A 22198-nucleotide genomic window follows, 5' to 3' on the forward strand; every position below is an offset into this window, starting at 1 on the left:
CTCAAATCCGGTCCGAAGCTGCCTGACTATCTGTTCCCACTTGTGTCACAGCAGATTCAGTGGGTGAAGGTGAAGGAGTCTGATTTTTTTCAACAGAAAGCCAAATGTTAATGACAATAAATGACGGACACAGTGCTAGTAATTCCCAGCTTAAAGTATTCTCACATCAACATTTTCTTTCAATCAAAGGACAAGAAGGATGTTCCTGACAAAACCTCAAGCTTGACATAAATACTGTCATAAAGATCAAAGCAGAGGAGATTTTGGGGGAGTAATCTGGGGAGTAAACGATGAATTTGATGACAACAAGTAAAAATGGTTACCTTGTGATGATAAAGTGACGTTGAAGCGTATCGCCTCGAAATCGGAAGTTTTACTATAAAATAGCCGCAGCGTGTTGGATGGAGATATAAATGTTCGTCCGACGTCTGAATCATGGCACATCGTGACGTCTCTGTCTGATGTCTGAGTGTATGCAACAGCAAGCCAGTTCCCATAACACTGGGATGGTGATGAGTAATCATAAGAATTCAGACGGGATGGTGATGACTCTGATGAGTAATCATAAGAATTCAGATGCACCACGGTCAGTAACACAACGTGTCCAAGAGGAGCTTCGATGTCCCAAACACATTCCATGGTCGAATACATGATTTCAGGGGATGAGAGCCAGCCTTCAGCTGGTAGGTTTCCACCACAGGGAACTATGGAAAATGAGGAGAGACATATGTCAATAACTCAATGTATTCAGCTTCAATCATCTATCTATAATTCCAGTAATCTCTGTTTGTACGTTTGTACGTTTGTCTGTGACCGCTGTTTCTCGACAACCACGGGTCCGATATACTTTTAACTTGCCAGGTATATTGCTGGGGACCCGAGGATGTGCCTTTTCAAGGTTTCATATTAATCGGACAATTACTTACCGAGCTATGTCCAAAAAACGATTCAACCAATCAGAGAGCAGCGAACTATCGCGTGTGCCGAACGTGGCGAACAGACTCTGCCTCGGATGGCACATTTGAGAGCGTATTCATTTATTTCACGTTTGCAAACTATGTTGGCGTTAAACTATGTTTTAAAACTAATAAAAACGAATTTGCGATTCATTCGCTTTCCTGCGCGTTTGTGCACGCGATGGCGATTTCTTTACCAAACTCCGGAAGCCGTTCGCTTTGGACCAAACCATTTCATGTAAATAGAGGGGGGGGGGGGATATAATTTTAGATATAGATATAGTACGGGCAATGCCCTAGTAAGATAATAATGCAGGACACTTGCCTGAAAAAGTATTCAAACCTTACCAGGAATGCCACATTCACATAAATTACAAATTATGCAGAAACAAATTTTCCAAATGAACTTTTAAAAATTCACTAGTTGCAAAATTATTCAGCCCCTTAGGTCAATTCTTCGTGGGAGCACGTTTTTCAGCAATGACTGATGAGTCTTTTTGGGTAGGTATCTACCAGCTTTGCACAGCAAGATGATGAAATCTTTGCCCATTCTTCACGTGGGTAGGTCTCTACCAGCTTTGCACAGCGAGATGGTGAAATCTTTGCCCATTCTTTAGGTGGGTAGGTCTCTACCAGCTTTGCACAGCGAGATGGTGAAATCTTTGCCCATTCTTCACGTGGGTAGGTCTCTACAAGCTTTGCACAGCGAGATGGTGAAATCTTTGCCCATTCTTCACGTGGGTAGGTTTCTACCAGCTTTGCACAGCGAGATGGTGAAATCTTTGCCCATTCTTCACGTGGGTAGGTCTCTACCAGCTTTGCACAGCGAGATGGTGAAATCTTTGCCCATTCTTCACGTGGGTAGATCTCTACCAGCTTTGCACAGCGAGATGGTGAAATCTTTGCCCATTCTTCACGTGGGTAGATCTCGACCAGCGTTGCACAGCGAGATGGTGAAATCTTTGCCCATTCTTCACGTGGGTAGGTCTTTACCAGCTTTGCACAGCGAGATGGTGCAATCTTTGCCCATTCTTCACGTGGGTAGGTCTCTACCAGCTTTGCACAGCGTGATGGTGCAATCTTTGCCCATTCTTCACGTGGGTAGGTCTTTACCAGCTTTGCACAGAGAGATGGTGCAATCTTTGCCCATTCTTCATGTGGGTAGGTTTCTACCAGCTTTGCACAGCGAGATGGTGAAAGCTTTGCCCATTCTTCACGTGGGTAGATCTCTACCAGCTTTGCACAGCGAGATGGTGAAATCTTTGCCCATTCTTTGCCCATTCTCCAGTATGGATTTAGCTTTGTTCTTTGGATCATTGTCCAGATGTAATGTGAATCTCCTACCCAGCTTCACATTCATGGCTATTTCAAGCAGGTTTTCATCAAGGATTCTCCTGTACTTTGCACCATCCTTTGTCCCTTCTATCCTGACAAGATTGCCAGTCCTTACTGATGAAAAGCAGCCCCATAACATGATGCTCACACCACCATGCTTGACAGTCAGGATTGTGTTGACTGCATCATATACAATGTTAGGCTTGCGCCAGACGTAATACTTTAAATTTAGATCAAAAAGTTCAATTTTTGTCTCGTCCGACCATAAAACGTTTCTCCACAAGCCTGCAGTATCATTAAGATGCTTTTTCACAAACTCCATGCAAGCTTTTAGATGTGTCTTTTTCAGTCATGACTTCTTTCTTGCCACCTGTCCATAGAGGCCATATTTGTGAAGGGAGCGGGATATTGTTGATTGATGAACACTGATCCCCATCTCGACATAGAGCCTTGCAGATCTTTTAGTCATTGTTGAAATTACAGTGACGTCACCATCGAGTTTCCTGCTTGCCCGGCCACTGAGTGTGAATATGCGACCTGATTTGGGTCGAGTCTGGGTTGTATGATACGTCTTCCTCTTCTTAATGATAGGTTATACGATACTCAAAGGGGTAATGATGGACTTTGAAATCTTCTTGAAACCCTCACCTGAACGGTGCATCCCCACCACTTTATTGGTCTTCATGTTTGTCTTGTTCGCTGACCAAGTGAGTTTCATCTTAAAACTCTTGAAATAAGTGGTGAGTTTAAGCAGGTTTCTTCTACATACAATGCAGAGGAATACCTATTGCTTCTTGCGAGTTTCTTCTTCTTTTGCACATTTTGCATGTCCGAAAACTTTAAAATCAATGTTCTCTGTAACCGTTGGTCCGATTGGCACAGAATTTTCAACAAGTGATTGATTGTATCAAGCATGATTGATATCAAAGCATGATTGTATCAAAGCGGGGTAGTATTTACTGCTAATTACGACGTCAGAGGTCACGTGGTATGGGCGCCATCTTGGAAAAAAACCCTTCAACTTTTCCCCTCTATCTCTGAAATGGCTCAATGGAAAAAATTGAGTTATTCCAAAGAACTCTGCAATATGTTTATTTAGCATCTTAAAAGTGCTGACGTTATCAGGTTATAATTCGACTAATAGTACCCTTGATTCCACGAATATGATATTTTTTTGTGCATGACCTGAGTGAAAAAAAAATCAGAATTAAAACATTTTAACGTCATAGATCACATGGTTCGGCGGCCATATTGTTTATCGTGAAAAACACAAAAAACCCTTTTTCTTCGAAACGGATGAACAGATAGAGCCAAAACTTTGCAGGTATGATCATATGCCAAAGACGAACAATGATCTCCAGGACGCGAAGTCTTAGGTCACATGGTTTCGGACTTATAACGTTTTGAAGCATAAACTTTAAAACCTACCTCCTCCCTCATTTTTTAAGATATCGTGGAAACTGTACACATATGTTCCCTATATGTTCCCTACACATATGTACATATCAAAGCTTCGAACTTGGAAGCTCAAATGGTCTTTTGGAATTTGCGTCAAGTCACATGATTTGGCAGAAATAAAGAATTAATTGAAGGAAAATCTTTAAAACCATCTTTTTCTTTAACCGCTGCATTGATCAACATGAAACTTTAACGTAAAGTAGCTGGCATCAAGGAAAATAAGTGTTTAACATTTCAACATGATTGGTTGTACGGTCTGGAAGTTAGAAGTTGTTATTGTGTGAAAAAAAATAAAGTCTACATTTTATCTTCCCCAGCCATGTGACTTTCCAGTGTTGGTTTAATTATGATGAAAGTGGGGTTGTATGAAAGGAAGGTTGTATCCGAGTGAGGTTGTATCAAAGCGTGTCCGATGAAAGCAGGGTTGTATCAAAGCTGGGTTGTATCAAAGTGGGGTTGTATCAAAGCAGGGTTGTATCAAAGCGGGGTTGTATCAAAGCTGGGTTGTATCAAAGTGTGTCCGATGAAAGCTGGGTTGTGTCAAAGCTGGGTTGTATCAAAGGTGGGTTGTATCAAACCGTGGTTGTATCAAAGCTGGGTTGTATCAAAGTGGGGTTGTATCAAAGTGGGGTTGTATCAAAGTGGGGTTGTATCAAAGTGGGGTTGTATCAAAGTGGGGTTGTATCAAAGCGGAGTTGTATCAAAGCATGGTTGTATCAAAGCGGGGTTGTATCAAAGCTGGGTTGTATCAAAGCGGGGTTGTATCAAAGCTTGGTTGTATTAAAGCGGGGTTGTATCAAAGCATGGTTATATCAAAGCAGGGTTGTATCAAAGCAGGGTTGTATCAAAGCTTGGTTGTATCAAAGTGGAGTTGTATCAAAGCTGGGTTGTATCAAAGTGGGGTTGTATCAAAGCTTGGTTGTATCAAAGCTGGGTTGTATCAAAGTGGGGTTGTATCAAAGCGGGGTTGCATCAAAGCGGGGTTGCATCAAAGCATGGTTGTATCAAAGGTGGGTTGTATCAAACCGTGGTTGTATCAAAGCTGGGTTGTATCAAAGCTGGGTTGTATCAAAGCTGGGTTGTATCAAAGTGGGGTTGTATCAAAGCATGGTTATATCAAAGCAGGGTTGTATCAAAGCAGGGTTGTATCAAAGCGGGGTTGTATCAAAGCATGGTTGTATCAAAGCAGGGTTGTATCAAAGCAGGGTTGTATCAAAGCAGGGTTGTATCAAAGCATGTCCAATGAAAGCGAGGTTGTATGAAAGTGGGAAGGCGGTTGGAAACCGGTCATCACTGCCAGCAGTTATAAATTGGCAGTTCTATTTTTTAATTTAAACCACTGATTACATACAGATGAAGCCTATTACACTTGTTTTGTAACCTTTCAAACAAATAATATCCTCCTGACGTGATTTTGGGTTAATTAGCGAAAGTGTTTTAATACTTATGCAACTGAAAATCATCTGATTTTCTCTGTTAATCTGACATTCATACTTTATCTGCTTTATCTGCATTCCGACTTTATCTTTGCCGCTTTGGACTGGTTTGTGAAGACTTTATATGTTACGTTTGATTTGAAAGCATGATGAAATAAGCTCAGGTAGCTGTGAAAAACTTTGGAGGGGTGAATACTTTTTCAGGCCACTGGATATAATATATGAATGAATGATCGTTTTAAGGCCATTAATCAAATATTTTTCTATCATGAACATCTCAGCTTTTCTAAAGTTAATAATCAAATCGACGGACATGGTCAGGGAATTGACTCTCAGCACCAAATAAAATGCCAGATAATTACCTTTTAAGGCCATATTATGCAACATAAATTAGTATGTTTCATCCAAACACGAATAATATATCAAAATCGTTTATCTAAAAATGTGGAACCTCACAAATATTTATGCCCTGAGTGGGAGTGAACAATACCTGCTGTGAAAGTAATTGTTGCAGGAAGGCTGTCCTTATTGTTGTAGGATGAAGTTACATTCACTGTGTAATTTGTTTCAGGTGAAAGACTTGTAATGTTAATTTCTGGATTGAACTTAGCCTTGTAATTCAAGAACCCATTTTGATACCAGATCACATCATATCTGTAGCTGTCCTTGTTGGGATCGTTTGGTGCTGTCCATCTCAAGGTGGCGAAACCAATACCCTGTTCAACCACCGTGAGATTCATTGGAGGTGAAGGACCTGCAAAAAAATAGTGACATCATGTTTAAACAACCCTTTTGACTTGGACAGTCATTACAATTTATGGAATGCACTGATGATGCATTGAAGTGGGAATTGTGTTGTGAAAATAATCCGCTTATTTTGATGCTCCAAGTACGTTAAAAAGCATGACCGACAATCTATAGAAATATTTTCAAGTGTTTGTGTGTTTGTGTGTTTGTTTGTGTGTTTGTTTGTACATTATTATTTCATGGCTGAACGGTACCACCGAGAGGCCCCAAATTTGGGTGGATGCTGTACTTCAGAATCTGGGCATGGTGTTAAGCTGCCACACGTTGGCCTCGCCATCAGTTTTGAGGCCACCAAAGGCTGCTATAAAGTGTATATTGGGGAGCGGGAACAGGCAGTGCTGCCACCGGCCTGCAGGCAAAAGATGACCACCATGATGCCAAAAACTCCATCGCCAACACGACCCAAAACACCCACTGGAAAAAGCTCACCCGGCCGGGCAGCGCCGGACTTCCCCTGCTTGTAACATCTTATTATAATAGAGCAAACGTATATGGTTATGTCGATATGTAAGTATGTTTATATGTGACGAAAACGTCTTCTTCTTTTTCTTCAAATAAAATTACCACCCTCTTAATTAACCCTCTTAATTGCGTTAAGACTGCTGAGACCCCTCAGACTTTTGATGACCCTTTAATTCCCCCAAGACCCTTCAGACCACCAAGACCCCTGAAGACCCAAAACACCCTAAAGACCCCAAAGACCCCAAATACCCTAAAGACCCCAAAGACCCCAAAGACCCAAGATACCCTTCAAGGCCCTGAGGCTCAAAAAGACCCTGAATACCCAAAGATCCTGAATACCCAAAGACCCTGAATACCCGAAGACCCAAAACACCCCGAAGACCCAAAACATCCCGAAGACCCAAAACACCCCGATGACCCAAATCACCCCGAAGACCCAAAACACACCGAAGACCCAAAACACCCTGAAGACCCAAAACACCCCTGAAAACCCAAAAGACCCTGAAGGCCAAAAAGACCCCGAAGACCCAAAACACCCCGAATACCAAAAAGACCCCGAAGACCAAAAAGACGCTGAAGACTAAAAAGACCCCAAATACCCAAAAGACCCCGAAGACCAAAAATACCTGGAAGACCCAAAAAGACCCTTAAAGATCAAGAAGAACCAAAAGCCCCTGAATACCCCAAAGACCCAAAAGACACCGAAGACCCTGAAGACCCAAAAGCCTCTGAAGACACCAAAGACCCAAAAGACCCTGAAGACACCAAAGACCCAAAAAACCCTGAAGACCCAAAACACCTCAAAGACCCAAAATACCCTGAAAGGCCCAGAGGATCCAAAAGACCCTGAAGACCCAAATGGCCCTGAAGACCCAAAACACAATGAAACCCAAAAGACACCGAAATGGTCAAAGATGCCTACCCCTCTGAAATGACGTGTGGTGAGGCGTGCGGAGCGTGCCAAATCACACTAGTATAAGGAATGAAGGACAAAAAATAAAAAACAAAACTATAAATCATCTGAAAATGCAAAGCCCATCCACATCCGCTTTGTATTCAGATGTTTTATTCTTCCCTTTGTGAAAAATGACGAAATCAGCTAAAAAATATCAAAGTGAAAATTGACAATTTTATGTAGCCTTGAACTTTGACCTTTTGTTCGAAAAAACAACAATCAGCTACTAGCTTTTCGTTGGTGAACCAATTCAAGTTTGAATATGTGAGAAAATTAAGAATTAAGCACTCACAGGTGTCGTTCAGATAGCTCAGTTGGAACAACACTGGGACAATAAGCTAGATGTGCCTCGGTTTGATTCCCAGTCTGAGCGCTTAATTTTCTCACATGTTCAAACTTGATGATCACAAAACTGTTCACCACCCAATTGAACCAATTCAGTGACTCAATGTGCAAATTCTCTAAATTTCAGGCCAGATGAAAATTGACAATTTTATGTAATGCTGACCTTTGACCTATTGACCGAATTTTGAATTTCTCTTCTCCACATTCTCATAAAACTTTGCTGAAAATTTGATGTCAAAAGCTCAAATGCTAAAAAGATGCTCTTGACAGGCGGGCACACACACACACACACACACACACACACACACACACACACACACACACACACACACACACACATGATTGCAAAACCCCATCTGCTCCTATGCAGGGCTGATGAGACTGGAGATGTTAAATGCGGCAAATGAAGCGAGAATTTGTGGACAAAATTTGTGACACGTTTTACACCTCAATGCTTTCCCAGCTATTATCGGAGATGAGTGCTGTTCTCATGAAATATGATTGCGACATTTTTATTGCTGTTCTCATGAAATATGCAGAAGTAGAGGAATATGATTATTGCAACAAAATAGGACAACGTAGATTCCATGAATACCCTGAAAATGGCAGATCGGTTTTACATTTCTTGGGGCAATAGCTGCTATCATATTGTTACGTTGAGGGCGGTTTGAATTAGGTGGAATATTTATGTAGGTTCGAGAAGTTTCTGTAACCAGGGACCAGTTAAAGCGAGTCTTCTCTGTAAACCAGGCAAGCTAGGGTAAGATGAGGGGTCGATTTGGATGTCTGCAGTACATGTGGGCAGATGCGCGCAAACTGTTTCGCGCTGATTGTTAAATCCTTGGGGGAATATAAATTCGGAAAACAAACTGGTTTGAAGAGACCAGTCGGACACAGATCTCATCTTGGCGAGGCAGGAGGGGAAGCTGCGTTTTCCGCTCGAACGTGGTTTCATTTAATTCGGTAATTCACGAATCACATTGCTTCGGTGCAGCGTGATCACATAAGCAACCTCGTCGACACGACAATATTATCTGATTTTGATCATGTGCATTTCCCTCCACTTCCTCTTGCACACACAATTTAGATGTTTTGTACATTATGTGGTACATTGTCAGCAATTACTTGCTTGTTTGTTTTCGACATTTTATGCACATCCTGTGTTCACAAATTCAGCTTCGACATCAATGTGTGTACATGTTTTGAAACATGCATACCTGTATGCACAGCAATCCTGGCAGGAATGCTTTCTGTGCCGTTACACATGGAAGAGATGGACACATTGTATTCTGTGAATGGTGAAAGTCCTGTGATTGTTATTTCCTTGTACTTCGTTGTGTGGTTTTGAATTTCTTTTCCAGAAGAGAACAAAGACACAAAGCTGAGGTGTGTGTTGTTGAGGTCATTTGGTACAATCCAGGTGATGGACACTGATGTCAAGTTATATGAAACCACCTTTAGTTGAGCAGGAATACAGCCGTCTGTGAAATGGGGTTAAAGGGTGGGAGGACTTGGTGTTTACAGTTTCACAATAAATTAAAATGGCTTTGTATTTCATAATATAATGTGACTTAAGTTTGAAACGTCCACACAGAAAAGTTTAGGGTTAACATCTAATTCATCAAATCTATGTTACGCTATGCGGTCCCTTTTTGAGATGTGGTCAATCCCATGGCCTGACAGAGACCGACCACCTCGACCCTTTGTGTTCATTCAATCCCATTTCACAGCTTTGGTTCCCAGATATGTGTCCTTACCCCTTCAATATCCCAATGCCACCGCTCCCCGCCGCCCCCCACTCCTTTTCACCCATAAGGTTCCATAAGTCACTCCCTCGCCATCTTTTAGTGGATTATCTCAAGGGTCTTGCCTAAGTGCGAGCTTATCGAAAACCGGCGCAGGACTCACACATTTCATTCTTCTCAGATGAGACAAAATGTCACTTTGTGAAACTAAAGTTCAGCTCTGGATGTCAGCAATTAGATTGGTATCGATATTCTTGGGGGAAATGCCAGGGGCATAGAAAAGGCCCCTTTATATGGTATGTGGCAGACGATATAAAAGAAGGGACATTCCATAGCTTGTAGAAAATGTCGAACAACAGAAAATAAGGGACATTCAAAAAATCTCACGTGCATGCTGGACTACCCTTGTGTTCTTACGAGGAACCAACTAATGCAGCTGCATGAAGAAGTAAATGTATTGTAACCTACATATGTCGGACGCCCCTTTATCTGAACTTTTCTAGAGCATTACTTGGTCCTCCTAAGAACAAAAGGTTAGTCCAGCATGCACACAAGATTTTTTGATGTCATGTGGGAGGAAGTGTCTCTCCCTGGCTATTGTCTCCTCAGGTTTGATCGACCCAATCCCAATTCTGGTGGCGGAGTGGCGCTGTACATCAAAAACTTCATTCCTCACTCTCACCTTACTGCGATTACACCTCCCAAAGCCAAAGAGTACCTATGACTGCAAGTTCACCTCCACTCCCACATCATCTTTGTCTGTGTGTTGTGCTGTCGTCCCAACAGTGATGACTCCATCTACAACTTTCAGATGATATGGACCAACTTTTAATCACTCAACTCTCTCCTCCTCATATGTGGTGACTCCAATTGACACCATGCTAATTGACTGGGTGTTGGTTCCTCTCTCACCAGCCATGGTACCTCTACGAAGGATTTATGCAACTCCATGGAACTGACTCAATCCATGAATTTCCCCATGCATTTCTCTCCCAATGACAATTCTTCCCTTCTGGATTTGGTGATGACCAACTTCCCCGCCAATGTGTCTTGCTTGGCCTCTGGCAAAATTGGCTCCTCTGATCATGTACTTGTGAAGGTAAACATCTCTCTGGCCAACCTCAGAGAACAGCCTCAGTCCTGGAAGGTCTAGCAGTTCACTCGGGCAAACTGGCAGGGACTGCAAGCAAACATCATGCTTCAGGACTGGACTCCTATATCTACCGCCCATGATATTAATTCAGCCTGTAAATTCTTCCAAATAAACCTGCCTCTCTTATACACAGATTCCTCTCATCTCGTCTTCAGTTAGCTTACCCATCCTCCCACTCTTGGTATTCTGAATCATGTGGTGAGACAGTTGCTTTAAAACAACCTGCATTCTCTGCCCTCTCTTCAGACCTTGAGGAAATCACAAGCTGGTCAAACACTTGGAACATGTCTTTCAATCCTGACAATCTCACACTATCACTATTCATCATCATTATCATCATCATCATTATTATAAGGAAGTATAAGGTAATCCAGTTTAAACTTCTGATCATTCCATCGATGGGGTGTGTATATGTCCCACTACTTAACATAAATTGAACGTAATTATTGTGAGGTGTTCATGTTCGTTGGGAAATCAAGGTAACATTTGATGAGAGGAGGACCAATGTTTGTCCAACCTGCTCTTAAATAAATGAAGTGATGGTGCAGTTACAACTAACTGAGGAAGGCTATTCCATTTCTCAGTTACTCTTTCACTGAAACAGTTTTTTCGTAAAGCCGTAGAACTCCTCTCCTCAAACAACTTCAGATTATGCCCTCCAGTTGCATGATAACTCGCTGGAACAAAGAAGTGCTCGGGATCCATGGCTACTTAGCCCTTCATAATCTTGCAAACTTCAATCATGTCTCCTCATTGTCGCCTGTTGTGAAGGGAGAACATGCCCAGTTGTTTGAGTCTTTCCTGATAAGCAAGTTGACTGAGTTATTGTATGAGTTTTGTCACTCTCCATTGCACCCTCTCTATCTTATCGGCTTCTCCTTTAAATCTTGGATGCGAAATTACATTTCCATATTCTGGGAGAGGACGGGCCATGGGGTTGAAGAGGACTGGGAAAGTTTCCTTGGTGAAGCTGCAAAAAGTCCTCTTGATAAGACCCAACATCATCGGATTGCTCTTGTGGACAGATACAGCTATATACCTGTGGAAAGTTAGCTGGTTGTCTATAACAATACCAAGGTCCTTCTCCTCCTGGTTAACTTTTAGTTCTTCTCCCTTGAGGTAGTACGTTTCATTCCGGTCTCCCTTGCCAATGTGCATAACCTCATATTTGGCTGGGTTGAATGAAAGTTGCCAAGTATTGACCTATCTTGCAACTGTGCCTAGGTCCTCCTGCAACGATATCGAGTGTGCTCGGGTTGTGACGTCCCCATAGATCGTTGTGTCATCAGCATAAATCTGGACAGAGTTCTGTATCTCAGTCGGCAGATCATTGACGTAAACCACGAAGAGCTGGGGACCGAGAACACTTCCCTGTGGGACTCCGCTGTTGACGCTAATCCAGTCGGAGTGAACACCATTAAGAGTGACACGTTGGGTTCTACCTACAAGGAATGCCTCAATATTTCTGAAAGGACCGTCTGGCAAACCCTCCTGTCTACTTTATGAACAATCCTCTTGAGGAAGTTCATTCATTCACACTCTTGGGTCTCACTATCAGCTGTGATCTTACTTGGGCAAACCACATTTCAATGTAGGCCTCCAAAGCCAGCCGCCGATTGGTCATCCTCTGTTGTACAAAGTCCTTCCTTGGCACACCTGAACTCTTTTCCACCTACAAGGCACCAACAATTAATCAGCAGCATCACAGAGTATGGCTCTCCCCTCTGGACTGCCTCCCCTGCCTCACATTGTGCTCAGCTTGACGCAATGGAAACCAAGACCTTCAAGATTATTGGAATCTCCCACGATGAAGCTAAGTATATGGGTGTACCACTTCACCATCGCAGACAGTTAGTGGACTCTCTATCTTCCACCTCTTCATTTCTGGTCTTGCACCCTCTGCTCTCTCCATGCTCTGTCCCCACCCTTCTCCCCTCCTTCCCCAAGTATCTGCAGGATGCCCGTGTTCAACCAGAAACACCTCCGAGGGAAACTGCCTAAATCCAGAACCACTACTCACTTCCACTCATTTATTCCTCTTTTTCCCCACCCGTGTTCCACCAGAAACACCTCCGAGGGAAACTGCCTAAATCCAGAACCACAACTCACCTCCACTCATTTATTCCTCTTTTTCCCCACCCGTGTTCCACCAGAAACACCTCCGAGGGAAACTGCCTAAATCCAGAACCACGACTCACCTCCACTCATTTATTCCTCTTTTTCCCCACCCGTGGAACCACCTTCGATACTCTTTGATCCCATTCTTCCCTCCCGGTCTTCAAGACAGCTGTTCAGTCCCATCTCAAGCGATCCCCCATCCAAACCTATTATCCTTTCTGTACCCGTTAAATCACCCTCACCACACCCAAAAATTTTCTTATGTATCCATCTTGTTCATGACTTGCTTTCTCCCCTACCACTCATCGTTACCTGCATCCTTTGTTTGTCTGTCTCCGCCGACTATCTCCCTCCGCCTTCCTATTGGTGTTTCCCCTTTCTCTTGCAGTTCCTTTTGCTATGTTGTGTCCTGATATGTTTTCTGTCCTCGCTCTTCCATGAGCCCAGACCATGAATAAAACACATTAATTGAATTAATGTGGTGCTGATGTAGCACATGTTTGATGGAGCAAATGGCCTCCTCCTGCACCCGAGGCCATGTGAATCTATTTATTACATACAATAATCTTGGAGAGCAAAGGCTTCCAGATGTCCAAGGTGTCTGAAATCAACAATCTTGGGGGTACTGCGTCCTCATCTTCAATTTGTATTGGAAAAATTTGCAATTGGTATTGATTCAGGGTATTGCGCATTCCATTGTGTACTCATCTTCAATTTTCATTTGCATGCTTTGTTTGGGTATTTAACAATGTTGATGTGAACAATGAAAATGTTTTTGTCGAAATGAATTTTCTTTTTGATCCTGCGTTGCCCCAAAGTCCTTGGCGAATAATGCGGTACCATTTTTGTACCCCGTCGCACCGCGGAGCAAAAGGGGGACTCTGGTTTTCCCCTCCGTCCGTGTGTCCGTCCGTCCGTCCGTCCGTGCGTGCGTGGGTGCGGGCGGGCGTGCGTGCGTAAGCGAAGGACCGAATTCAAATTTGGTGTGTGGGTGCAACCTACGTCAAAATCCAAGATGGCCGCCGCCATGTATGTCTGACGCCATGTATGTCTGAAGCTTGTGAGCGGAATATCTTGAAAAATAAGCGAAGTACCAACTTCTAATCTGGTGTGTGGGTGTATCTAGGCATAAGGAAGAATGCTATTGAAAATTGGGTCGCCACGTCAAAATCCAAGATGGCCGCCGCCATTTCTGTCTGAACCTTGTGAGCGGAATATCTTGAAAAATAAGCGAATTACCAACGTCTAATCTGGTGTGTGGGTGTATCTAGGCATAAGGAAGAAGGCTATTGAAAATTGAGTCGCCACGTCAAAATCCAAGATGGCCGCCTCGCGTCTTCCATTTTGTCAGCTCAGATCACTTCACCGACGGGGGACATAGGCGTAACGCTTGTCAACTTTGTACAACCAGTGATTTGGGAGGAGATGAAAAATGGAAAATATATCGGTGTTTGTAAGGATAGACCAATGACCTTTGAAACTCTCTTTCCAAAGATCCACAGATTGAGTCAACTTGACTGATGTTATTGCTTTTGTTCTGGTATTTGCAGGGGAAGGGATAATCAGGTTTTAAAGCCTATTTCCTTTTGGGTATCAAACATCATGGAATACCTAAAGGTGGGCGCGATTCGGAAAATTTTAAGTCCGCTTACCGCTTATCCGCTCCGCCAGCCCGTGTAGTCCGATTCGCTTATCCGCTTCAGCGGCCGAAAATCTTAGTCCGCTTACCGCTTATCCGCTTATCCGCTTCGATTCGATTTTTTAAAAGCGCTTCGACGTTTTTAAAGCGATTTTTGACGTTTCTAAAGGGAATTTAATGCTTTTTAAGCCTAAATAGCCATTTCTAACTACTACAAAGACAAACAAAGCTTTTAAGATCAAAAATATACATTTTTATTTAAATAAAATTTATTCAAAATGTTGTTGTTGTTGTTGACCGCCGGGTTGTGGATGTCGCTGTGCTGGGACTGCTGGTTTGCGTCGCTCGTGTGCCTGTCCCTGGCACTGCCGCTGGGCTGGAGAGTCAGAAATCTCTCCATCTTGACGTTATTGCCGCTCAAGCGTCCAATAAAATATTCAGTTTTCACTTATTATTCACTTAAATAAATATTCACAATTCTAGAGTAACGGCTCAGGCTAACAGCTGATTTGGCGAATCGCGATGCGCTTTAATTTTTCGGTAGTCCGCTTACGCTTATCCGCTTCGGTTTCTGGGGGTTGTTCCGATTCGCTTATCCGCTTCGAAAACGTTAGTCCGCTGCAGCGGATAAGCGGATAAGCGGACTTTCGAAGCGGACCGCCCACCTTGCCCACTTCCGAATACCTGTGGTTGAAGTCAGATGAGTGGTACTTTCCACAGTGGACACCGAGGATGTTGATTCAATTAGAGTTGTATCTGTTCCCACTTGTGTCACAGCAGATTCAGTGGGTGAAGGTGAAGGAGTCTCTGATTTTTTTTCAACAGAAAGCCAAATGTTAATGACAATAAATGAAGGACACAGTGCTAGTAATTCCCAGCTTAAAGTATTCTCACATCAACATTTTCTTTCAATCAAAGGACAAGAAGGATGTTCCTGACAAAACCTCAAGCTTGACATAAATACTGTCATAAAGATCAAAGCAGAGGAGATTTTGGGGGAGTAATCTGGGGAGTAAACGATGAATTTAATGACAACAAGTAAAAATGGTTACCTTGTGATGATAAAGTGACGTTGAAGCGTATCGCCTCGTAATCGGAAGTTTTATTATAAAATAGCCGCAGCGTGTTGGATGGAGATATAAATGTTCGTCCGACGTCTGAATCATGGCACATCGTGACGTCTCTGTCTGATGTCTGAGTGTATGCAACAGCAAGCCAGTTCCCATAACACTGGGATGGTGATGAGTAATCATAAGAATTCAGATGCACCACGGTCAGTAACACAACGTGTCCAAGAGGAGCTTCGATGTCCCAAACACATTCCATGGTCGAATACATGATTTCAGGGGATGAGAGCCAGCCTTTTGCTGGTAGGTTTCCACCACAGGGAACTATGGAAAGTGAGGAGAGACATATGTCAATAACTCAATGTATTCAGCTTCAATCATCTACCATATAAAACACAATGTGTGTGTTTGTGTGTGTGTGTGTGTGTGTGTGTGTGTGTGTGTGTGTGTGTGTGTGTGTGTGTGTGTGTGTGTGTGTGTGTGTGTGTGTGTGTGTGTGTGTGTGTGTGTGTGTCTGTCCCCCTTCATGTGGCTAGGTTTTAAAGACTTTGAGTAGTGCTTTCGGAAGGATTTGAGTGGGGGAGTTCAAGGAGCAATCTTTGAACACGACTGTGTGTCCACCGGTTAAAAGACCGAAAAGTCTCTGAGGACCCAAAAGACCCCAAGGACCCCATTCACTCAAAATACTGAAAGACCCAAAATACCCTGTAGACTGTTAAAGACAAAAAAGATAATGAAGGCCCAGAAGACCCCAAGGACTCTGAAGACCCAAAATACCCTGAAGACCCAAAGGACACCAAAGACCCAAAAGGACCCCAAAGACGCAAAAGGACCCCAAAGACCCAAAAGACTGAAAAGACCCAATGGACCCCAAAGATCCAAAAGACACTGAAGACCCAAATGACCCTGAGGATCCAAAAGACCCAAACAACCCCAAGGCCCCAAATGACAAAGAGGGCCCAAAAGACCCCAATGACTTAGAAGACCCCCAAGGACTCTGAAAATCCAAAATACCCCAAAAACCAAAAATACACCAAAGACCCAAAGGACCCCAAAGACCGCATGCTCACGCCGCTGTACCGTCAAAAATTGTTCCAACCCGTCATTTTTGACGGGCTTTATACTCGTAAGATAATAATGCAGGACACTTGCCTGAAAAAGTATTCAACCCTTACCAAGAATGCCACACTCACAAAAATTACAAATTATGTAGAAACAAATTTTCAAAATAATTTTTTATCAAAAAATTCACTGGTTGCAAAATTATTCAGCCCCTTAGGTCAGTTCTTCGTGGGAGCACCTTTTACAACAATGACTGTCATGAGTCTTTTTGGGTAGGTCTCTACCAGCTTTGCACAGCGAGATGGTGAAATATTTGCCCATTCTTCACGTGGGTAGGTCTCCACCAGCTTTGCACAGTGAGATGGTGAAATCTTTGCCCATTCCTCACGTGAAAATTGCTCCAGTTCTGCCAAGTTTGACGGGGATCGTCGATGGACTTTAATCTTTAAGTATCCCCATTAATGTTCAATTGGTTCAAGTCAGGATTTCGACTGGACCTCCCAAGAACATTATTTTCTTCTCATTCAGCCAATCCAGTATGGATTTAGCTTTGTTCTTCGGATCTGGTCTCCTGGCGGTCTCCTGGCGGTCTGGTCGGATCTCCTGGCGTCAGGAAGGGCATCCGGCCATAAAAACATTGCCTCAAACAGGGAACCATGATTGTCATGGGGCCCGCAAGGCTAACCCCCACTCTAGCGGGGAAAAATGGCCTTAAAACGATCATTCATTCATTCATTCTTCGGATCATTGCCAGCTGAAATGTGAATCTCCTACCCAGTTTCAGATTCATGGCTAATTCAAGCAGGTTTTCATCACGGATTCTCCTGTACTTTGCACCATCCTTTGTCCCTTCTATCCTGACAAGATTGCCAGTCCCTGCTGATGAAAAGCAGCCCCATAACATGATGCTCCCACCGCCATGCTTCACAGTAGGGATTGTGTTGACTGCGTGATATACTATGTTAGGCTTGCACCAGACGTAATACTTTCAATTTAGATCAAAAAGTTCAATTTTTGTCTCATCCGACCAGAACACTTTTCTCCACAAGCCTGCAGTATCATTAAGATGCTTTTTCACAAACTCCATACAAGCTTTTAGATGTGTCTTTTTCAGTCATGACTTCTTTCTTTGCACCTGTCCATAGAGGCCATCTTTGTGAAGGGAGCTGGATATTGTTGATTGATGAACACTGATCCCTATCTCGACATGGAGCCTTGCAGATATTTTAGTCATTGTTGAAATTACAGTGACGTCACCATCGAGTTTCCTGCTTGCCCGGCCACTGAGTGTGAATATGCGACCTGATCTGGGTAGAGTCTGGGTTGTATGATATGTCTTCCTCTTCTTAATGATAGGTTATACTGAAGGAGCTGGGGCTCCCACGTCGATCGGAAGAATGGACGCGACAAAAAGCTGGAATTCATCCGAGTTGCTTTAATCAAACCAAACACTCAGGCACTCTGAAAAGCCCGTTTATCGGGCAGCAATATATATACATATTATCCCGGAGCGTTTGCCCAGGAAAGGCGAGAGGGGGCGTGGCCCAGCGTCCTGGCTGCGGCCTGGCAAGTTGAGGGCGAGCCTGCCCGGGCATGCCCGGGCATCCCGACCGAGGCCTGGCAAGTTGAGCACGGGCCTGCCCGGGCGTCCTGGACGAGCCCGGCATGGTGATCGCTCCGCGTCCTTGATAGGTGCAAGGCGATTGTGAAAACCCAGCGGTAGCCGCTACACATGTCCCCCCAGAATCGACTTGCACCGGCAGGGTCAATTTGAGGGGGGTCCTGATGACCCGGCCGAAGCGACCCCTGGCGGGTCGTGGGAGGGGGTCCGGTGTGGTGGTGGGTGGTCGAGTGGGGGGCACCGTGGACGGGGGGCGGCCTCGCCGCGGCGGAAGGGCCACCCGTGGTGGGTGGTCGACGTCCACGTGCGCCGGCTTGAGGCGGTCCACCGCAATCCGGTCCGACCTGCCGCCGATGTCGATGACGAACGACTTGTCGTCCCGTCGCAGCACCCGGAAGGGCCCGTCGTACCGCGGCCGGAGTGGCCCCCGATGTGCGTCGTGACGCACAAAAACATACTCCGCTGTGCGAAGTGCTGGGGGGACGTAGGACTGGGGTTCACCGTGGTGGGATGTTGGCACGGGGGCAAACCGTCGGGCGGCCTCCTGGAGGTCCGAGCGCTGGTGAGCTGCGGACCAGGGACTGGTAGCGTCGGGCACGAATTCGCCCGGGACGCGTAGCGCCTGGCCATAGACCAGCTCGGCGGTGGATGCCTGGAGGTCCTCCTTGGGGGCCGTGCGGAGGCCCAAAAGGACCCACGGCAGCCGGTCGGCCCAACCGCCGTCTTGAAGGCCGGCCATGAGCGCGGCCTTCATGGTGCGGTGGAATCGCTCGCACAACCCGTTTGCTTGGGGGTGGTAGGCCGTAGTACGGTGGAGCTTGACCCCCAGGTTGCGGGCGACCGCGCCCCACAGCTCGGAGGTGAACTGTGGTCCGCGGTCTGACGAGATGTCCGCCGGTGCGCCGAAGCGGGCGACCCAGGTGGCGATGAAAGCCTGCGCCACGTCGGCGGTGGTGGTGGAGACGAGAGGAACGGCCTCCGGCCACCTGGTGGTCCTGTCCACCATGGTGAGCAGGTGTGTGAACCCCCGGGACGGGGGGAGGGGGCCCACCAGATCCACGTTGACGTGGTCGAAACATCGTTCGGGCACGGTGAAAGGTGCCAGCGGGGCCTGGGTGTGTCGGTGGACCTTGGCCCGTTGGCAGGCCGTGCAGGTGCTGGTCCAATCGCGGACGTCCCGACGAAGGCCGTGCCAGACGAATCGCGCCGACACCAGCTTCTGGGAAGCTTTCCGGCCCGGGTGGGAAAGGCCGTGGAGGGAGGCGAAGATGCGGCGTTGCCAGGTGACGGGCACGATGGGGCGAGGCTGGCCTTGGGAGACGTCGCAGAGCAGGACAGTGTCCGCGAAGGGGATGTCGGCCAGGCGGAGGCCCGTGTCCGCCGCCCGGAGGGCTTGCACCGTGGTGTCGGTGGTTTCGTCCGCCGCCATAAGCGCAAAGTCCACGCCCAGGTAGACCGCGTTCGCGCTGGTCCTGGAAAGACAGTCGGCCACGGCGTTGTTTTTGCCGGCGACGTGCCGGATGTCCGTGGTAAACTCCGACACGGCGGAGAGGTGGCGCTGTTGGCGGGCCGACCACGGCTCCGTGACCTTGGCCATGGCGTAAACCAACGGCTTGTGGTCGACGAACGCCGTGAAAGGTCGGCCCTCCAGGAGGTGGCGGAAATGGCGGACGGCCAGGTGTAGACCGAGGAGCTCCCGGTCAAACGTGCTGTATTTGAGCTCGTTCGGCCGGAGCTGCCGGCTGAAAAAAGCGAGTGGCTGCCAAACCCCGTTCACCCATTGCTCATGTACGGCGCCCACCGCGTAGTCGGAGGCATCCGTGGTGAGGGCGATGGGAGCGTTGAGCACCGGGTGAGCGAGCAGTGTTGCGTCGGCGAGGGCCCGCTTTGAGCTTTGGAAGGCCGCATCCATTGCTGCGGACCAGGCGATGTCGTGCTTGGCCGGCTTGCCCCGGAGGGCTTCGTAGAGGGGCCGCATGAGTTGAGCAGCGCGGGGCACGAAGCGTTGATAAAAATTCACCATTCCCAGGAATTCCTGCAGGGCCTTTATGGTGCGGGGACGCGGGAACGTGGTGATGGCCTCGACCTTGGTTGGCAGCGGCACGGCCCCGTTCTTGGTGATGTGGTGGCCCAAAAAATCAACGGCCGTCGTGCCGAAGTGGCATTTGGCCGGGTTGACGATGAGGCCGTGCTCGCTGAGGCGCCCGAACAGTGTTCGGAGGTGGAGGAGGTGCTCGGCCCGGGACGTGCTGGCGACGAGGATGTCGTCCAGGTAAACGAAAAGGAACGGCAGGTCACGCAGCACGCCGTCCATCAAGCGCTGGAACGCCTGAGCCGCGTTCTTGAGACCAAACGGCATCCGCAAGAATTCGAATAAGCCGAACGGCGTGATGACTGCCGTTTTAGGGACGTCGGCCGCCCTGACAGGTACCTGGTGATATCCCCGTATGAGATCAATTTTCGAAAAAATGACCCGTCCCGCCAGACGGGCGGAGAAGTCTTGGATATGCGGGATTGGGTACCTGTCGGGGGTGGTAGCGTCATTGAGACGGCGGTAGTCGCCACACGGGCGCCATCCACCCCCCGGCTTTGGCACGATGTGCAGTGGCGAGGCCCACGCGCTATCGGAGCGCCGCACGATGCCGAGGTGCCCCAACGCGTCGAATTCGGCCTTCGCCACGGCGAGCTTGGCTGGGTCGAGGCGGCGGGCCCTGGCGTAGACCGGCGGGCCCGTGGTTGGTATGTGGTGCTCGATCCCATGCCGTACTGCGACGGCCGAAAACGTCGGCCGCGTGAGGGCCGGGAACTCCGTGAGCAGGCGAGCAAACTCGTTCGCCGCCGGGACGGCGCATGCCAGCTCGGTCGGCGCGGAGCTGCTCAATGTGCATACCAGGGAGCTGAAGGTTTCGGCATTGATTAAACGATGCCGTTGGACGTCCACCAGCAGTCCGTGTGCGCAGAGGAAGTCGGCGCCTAGCAGAGCCATGGGCACGTTTGCGGTTACAAACGTCCAAGCAAAGCGTTGGCCGCCGAAGCAGAGGGTGACGTTGCGCGGGCCGAAGGTGCGGATGGTCGATCCGTTGGCCGCAACCAAGGAGGGGCCGCAAACTGCGGACTGCCTGTCCTGGTCAGAGGCGGGTATGACGCTCAGTTGGGCGCCGGTGTCGCACAGGAAGCGCCGTCCGGACGCTTTATCCGTGATGAACAGTAAGTTGCCCGTGTGGCCGGCGCTCATGGCTGGTAATGAACGCCGGCCCGGCCGTTTCCCGGCCTGCCGAAGGTGCACGGGGGTCGGCATGTCCGGGCCTTCTGTCCGAACCTGGCATGATAGTAACACCACGCTTGGTCAGGTGGAGGCCCCGGTCGTCGTGCTGGAGGTGGTCGGCTCGGTGTAGCGGCCGCCAATTGCGTCGGCAGTTCGGTCGTCGACCGTGCCGGGTGCTCGGGCGCCATGGGTGTTGCGTTGGACGGCGGTGGGTCCCATGTCGCCGCTGCGATGCGCTGACCTGCGGTGGAGATCTTGTCGGCTTCTCTGGCAAGGGCCCGGGGATCTGTGATCGTCGTGCTTGCCAGGGCGAGGCGTACCGGGTTAGGCAGCTGACGGAGGAACAGCTCCCGGAACAGGAATGCCGGAGAGTGCTCGCCGAGCAGTGAAAGCATGTAGTCCATTCGCTCGGAAGGGCGCGTGTCGCCGAGCTCGGGCAGGTCGAGCAGGCGCTGTGTGCGTTCCGCCGATGGGAGGGCGAAAGCGTCGAGGAGAAGCTTCTTAATCGCGCCGTATTTGTCAGCGGCTGGCGGGCTCTCGAGGAGGCTCAGGGCGCGGGCCGCGGTGGCCGAACCGAGCGCTGCTACCACATGGTGGAAGCGGGTGTCGTCGGCCGTGATGCCTCGCAGGGCGAACAGGGAATCCGCCTGTGCGAACCAAACCGCCGCGTGAGCCTCCCAGAAGGTAGGCAGTTTAAGGGCGACTGCCGTGTCCATGTCGGTAGGTCACCAATGAAGGAGCTGGGGCTCCCACGTCGATCGGAAGAATGGACGC

General features: G+C 47.4%; 1 protein-coding gene across 1 annotated transcript in view; it reads right to left on the reverse strand.

Moving 5' to 3' along the window:
- Positions 1-22198, reverse strand: part of LOC137424498 (uncharacterized) — a 113780-nt gene that overhangs the window by 50921 nt on the left and 40661 nt on the right. The window contains exons 4-8 of the mRNA XM_078775523.1: positions 15462-15800; positions 15094-15216; positions 8972-9235; positions 5676-5939; positions 324-704 (exon numbers count right to left, since the gene is read on the reverse strand). Coding sequence (XP_078631649.1) covers positions 324-704; positions 5676-5939; positions 8972-9235; positions 15094-15216; positions 15462-15800 — 1371 coding nt within the window. The remainder of the gene's footprint in view (positions 1-323; positions 705-5675; positions 5940-8971; positions 9236-15093; positions 15217-15461; positions 15801-22198) is intronic.

This window comes from Myxine glutinosa, chromosome 4 (genome assembly GCF_964187855.1).
Source record: "Myxine glutinosa chromosome 4, kmMyxGlut1.1, whole genome shotgun sequence".
In the NCBI taxonomy this organism is placed as follows: Eukaryota; Metazoa; Chordata; class Myxini; order Myxiniformes; family Myxinidae; genus Myxine; species Myxine glutinosa.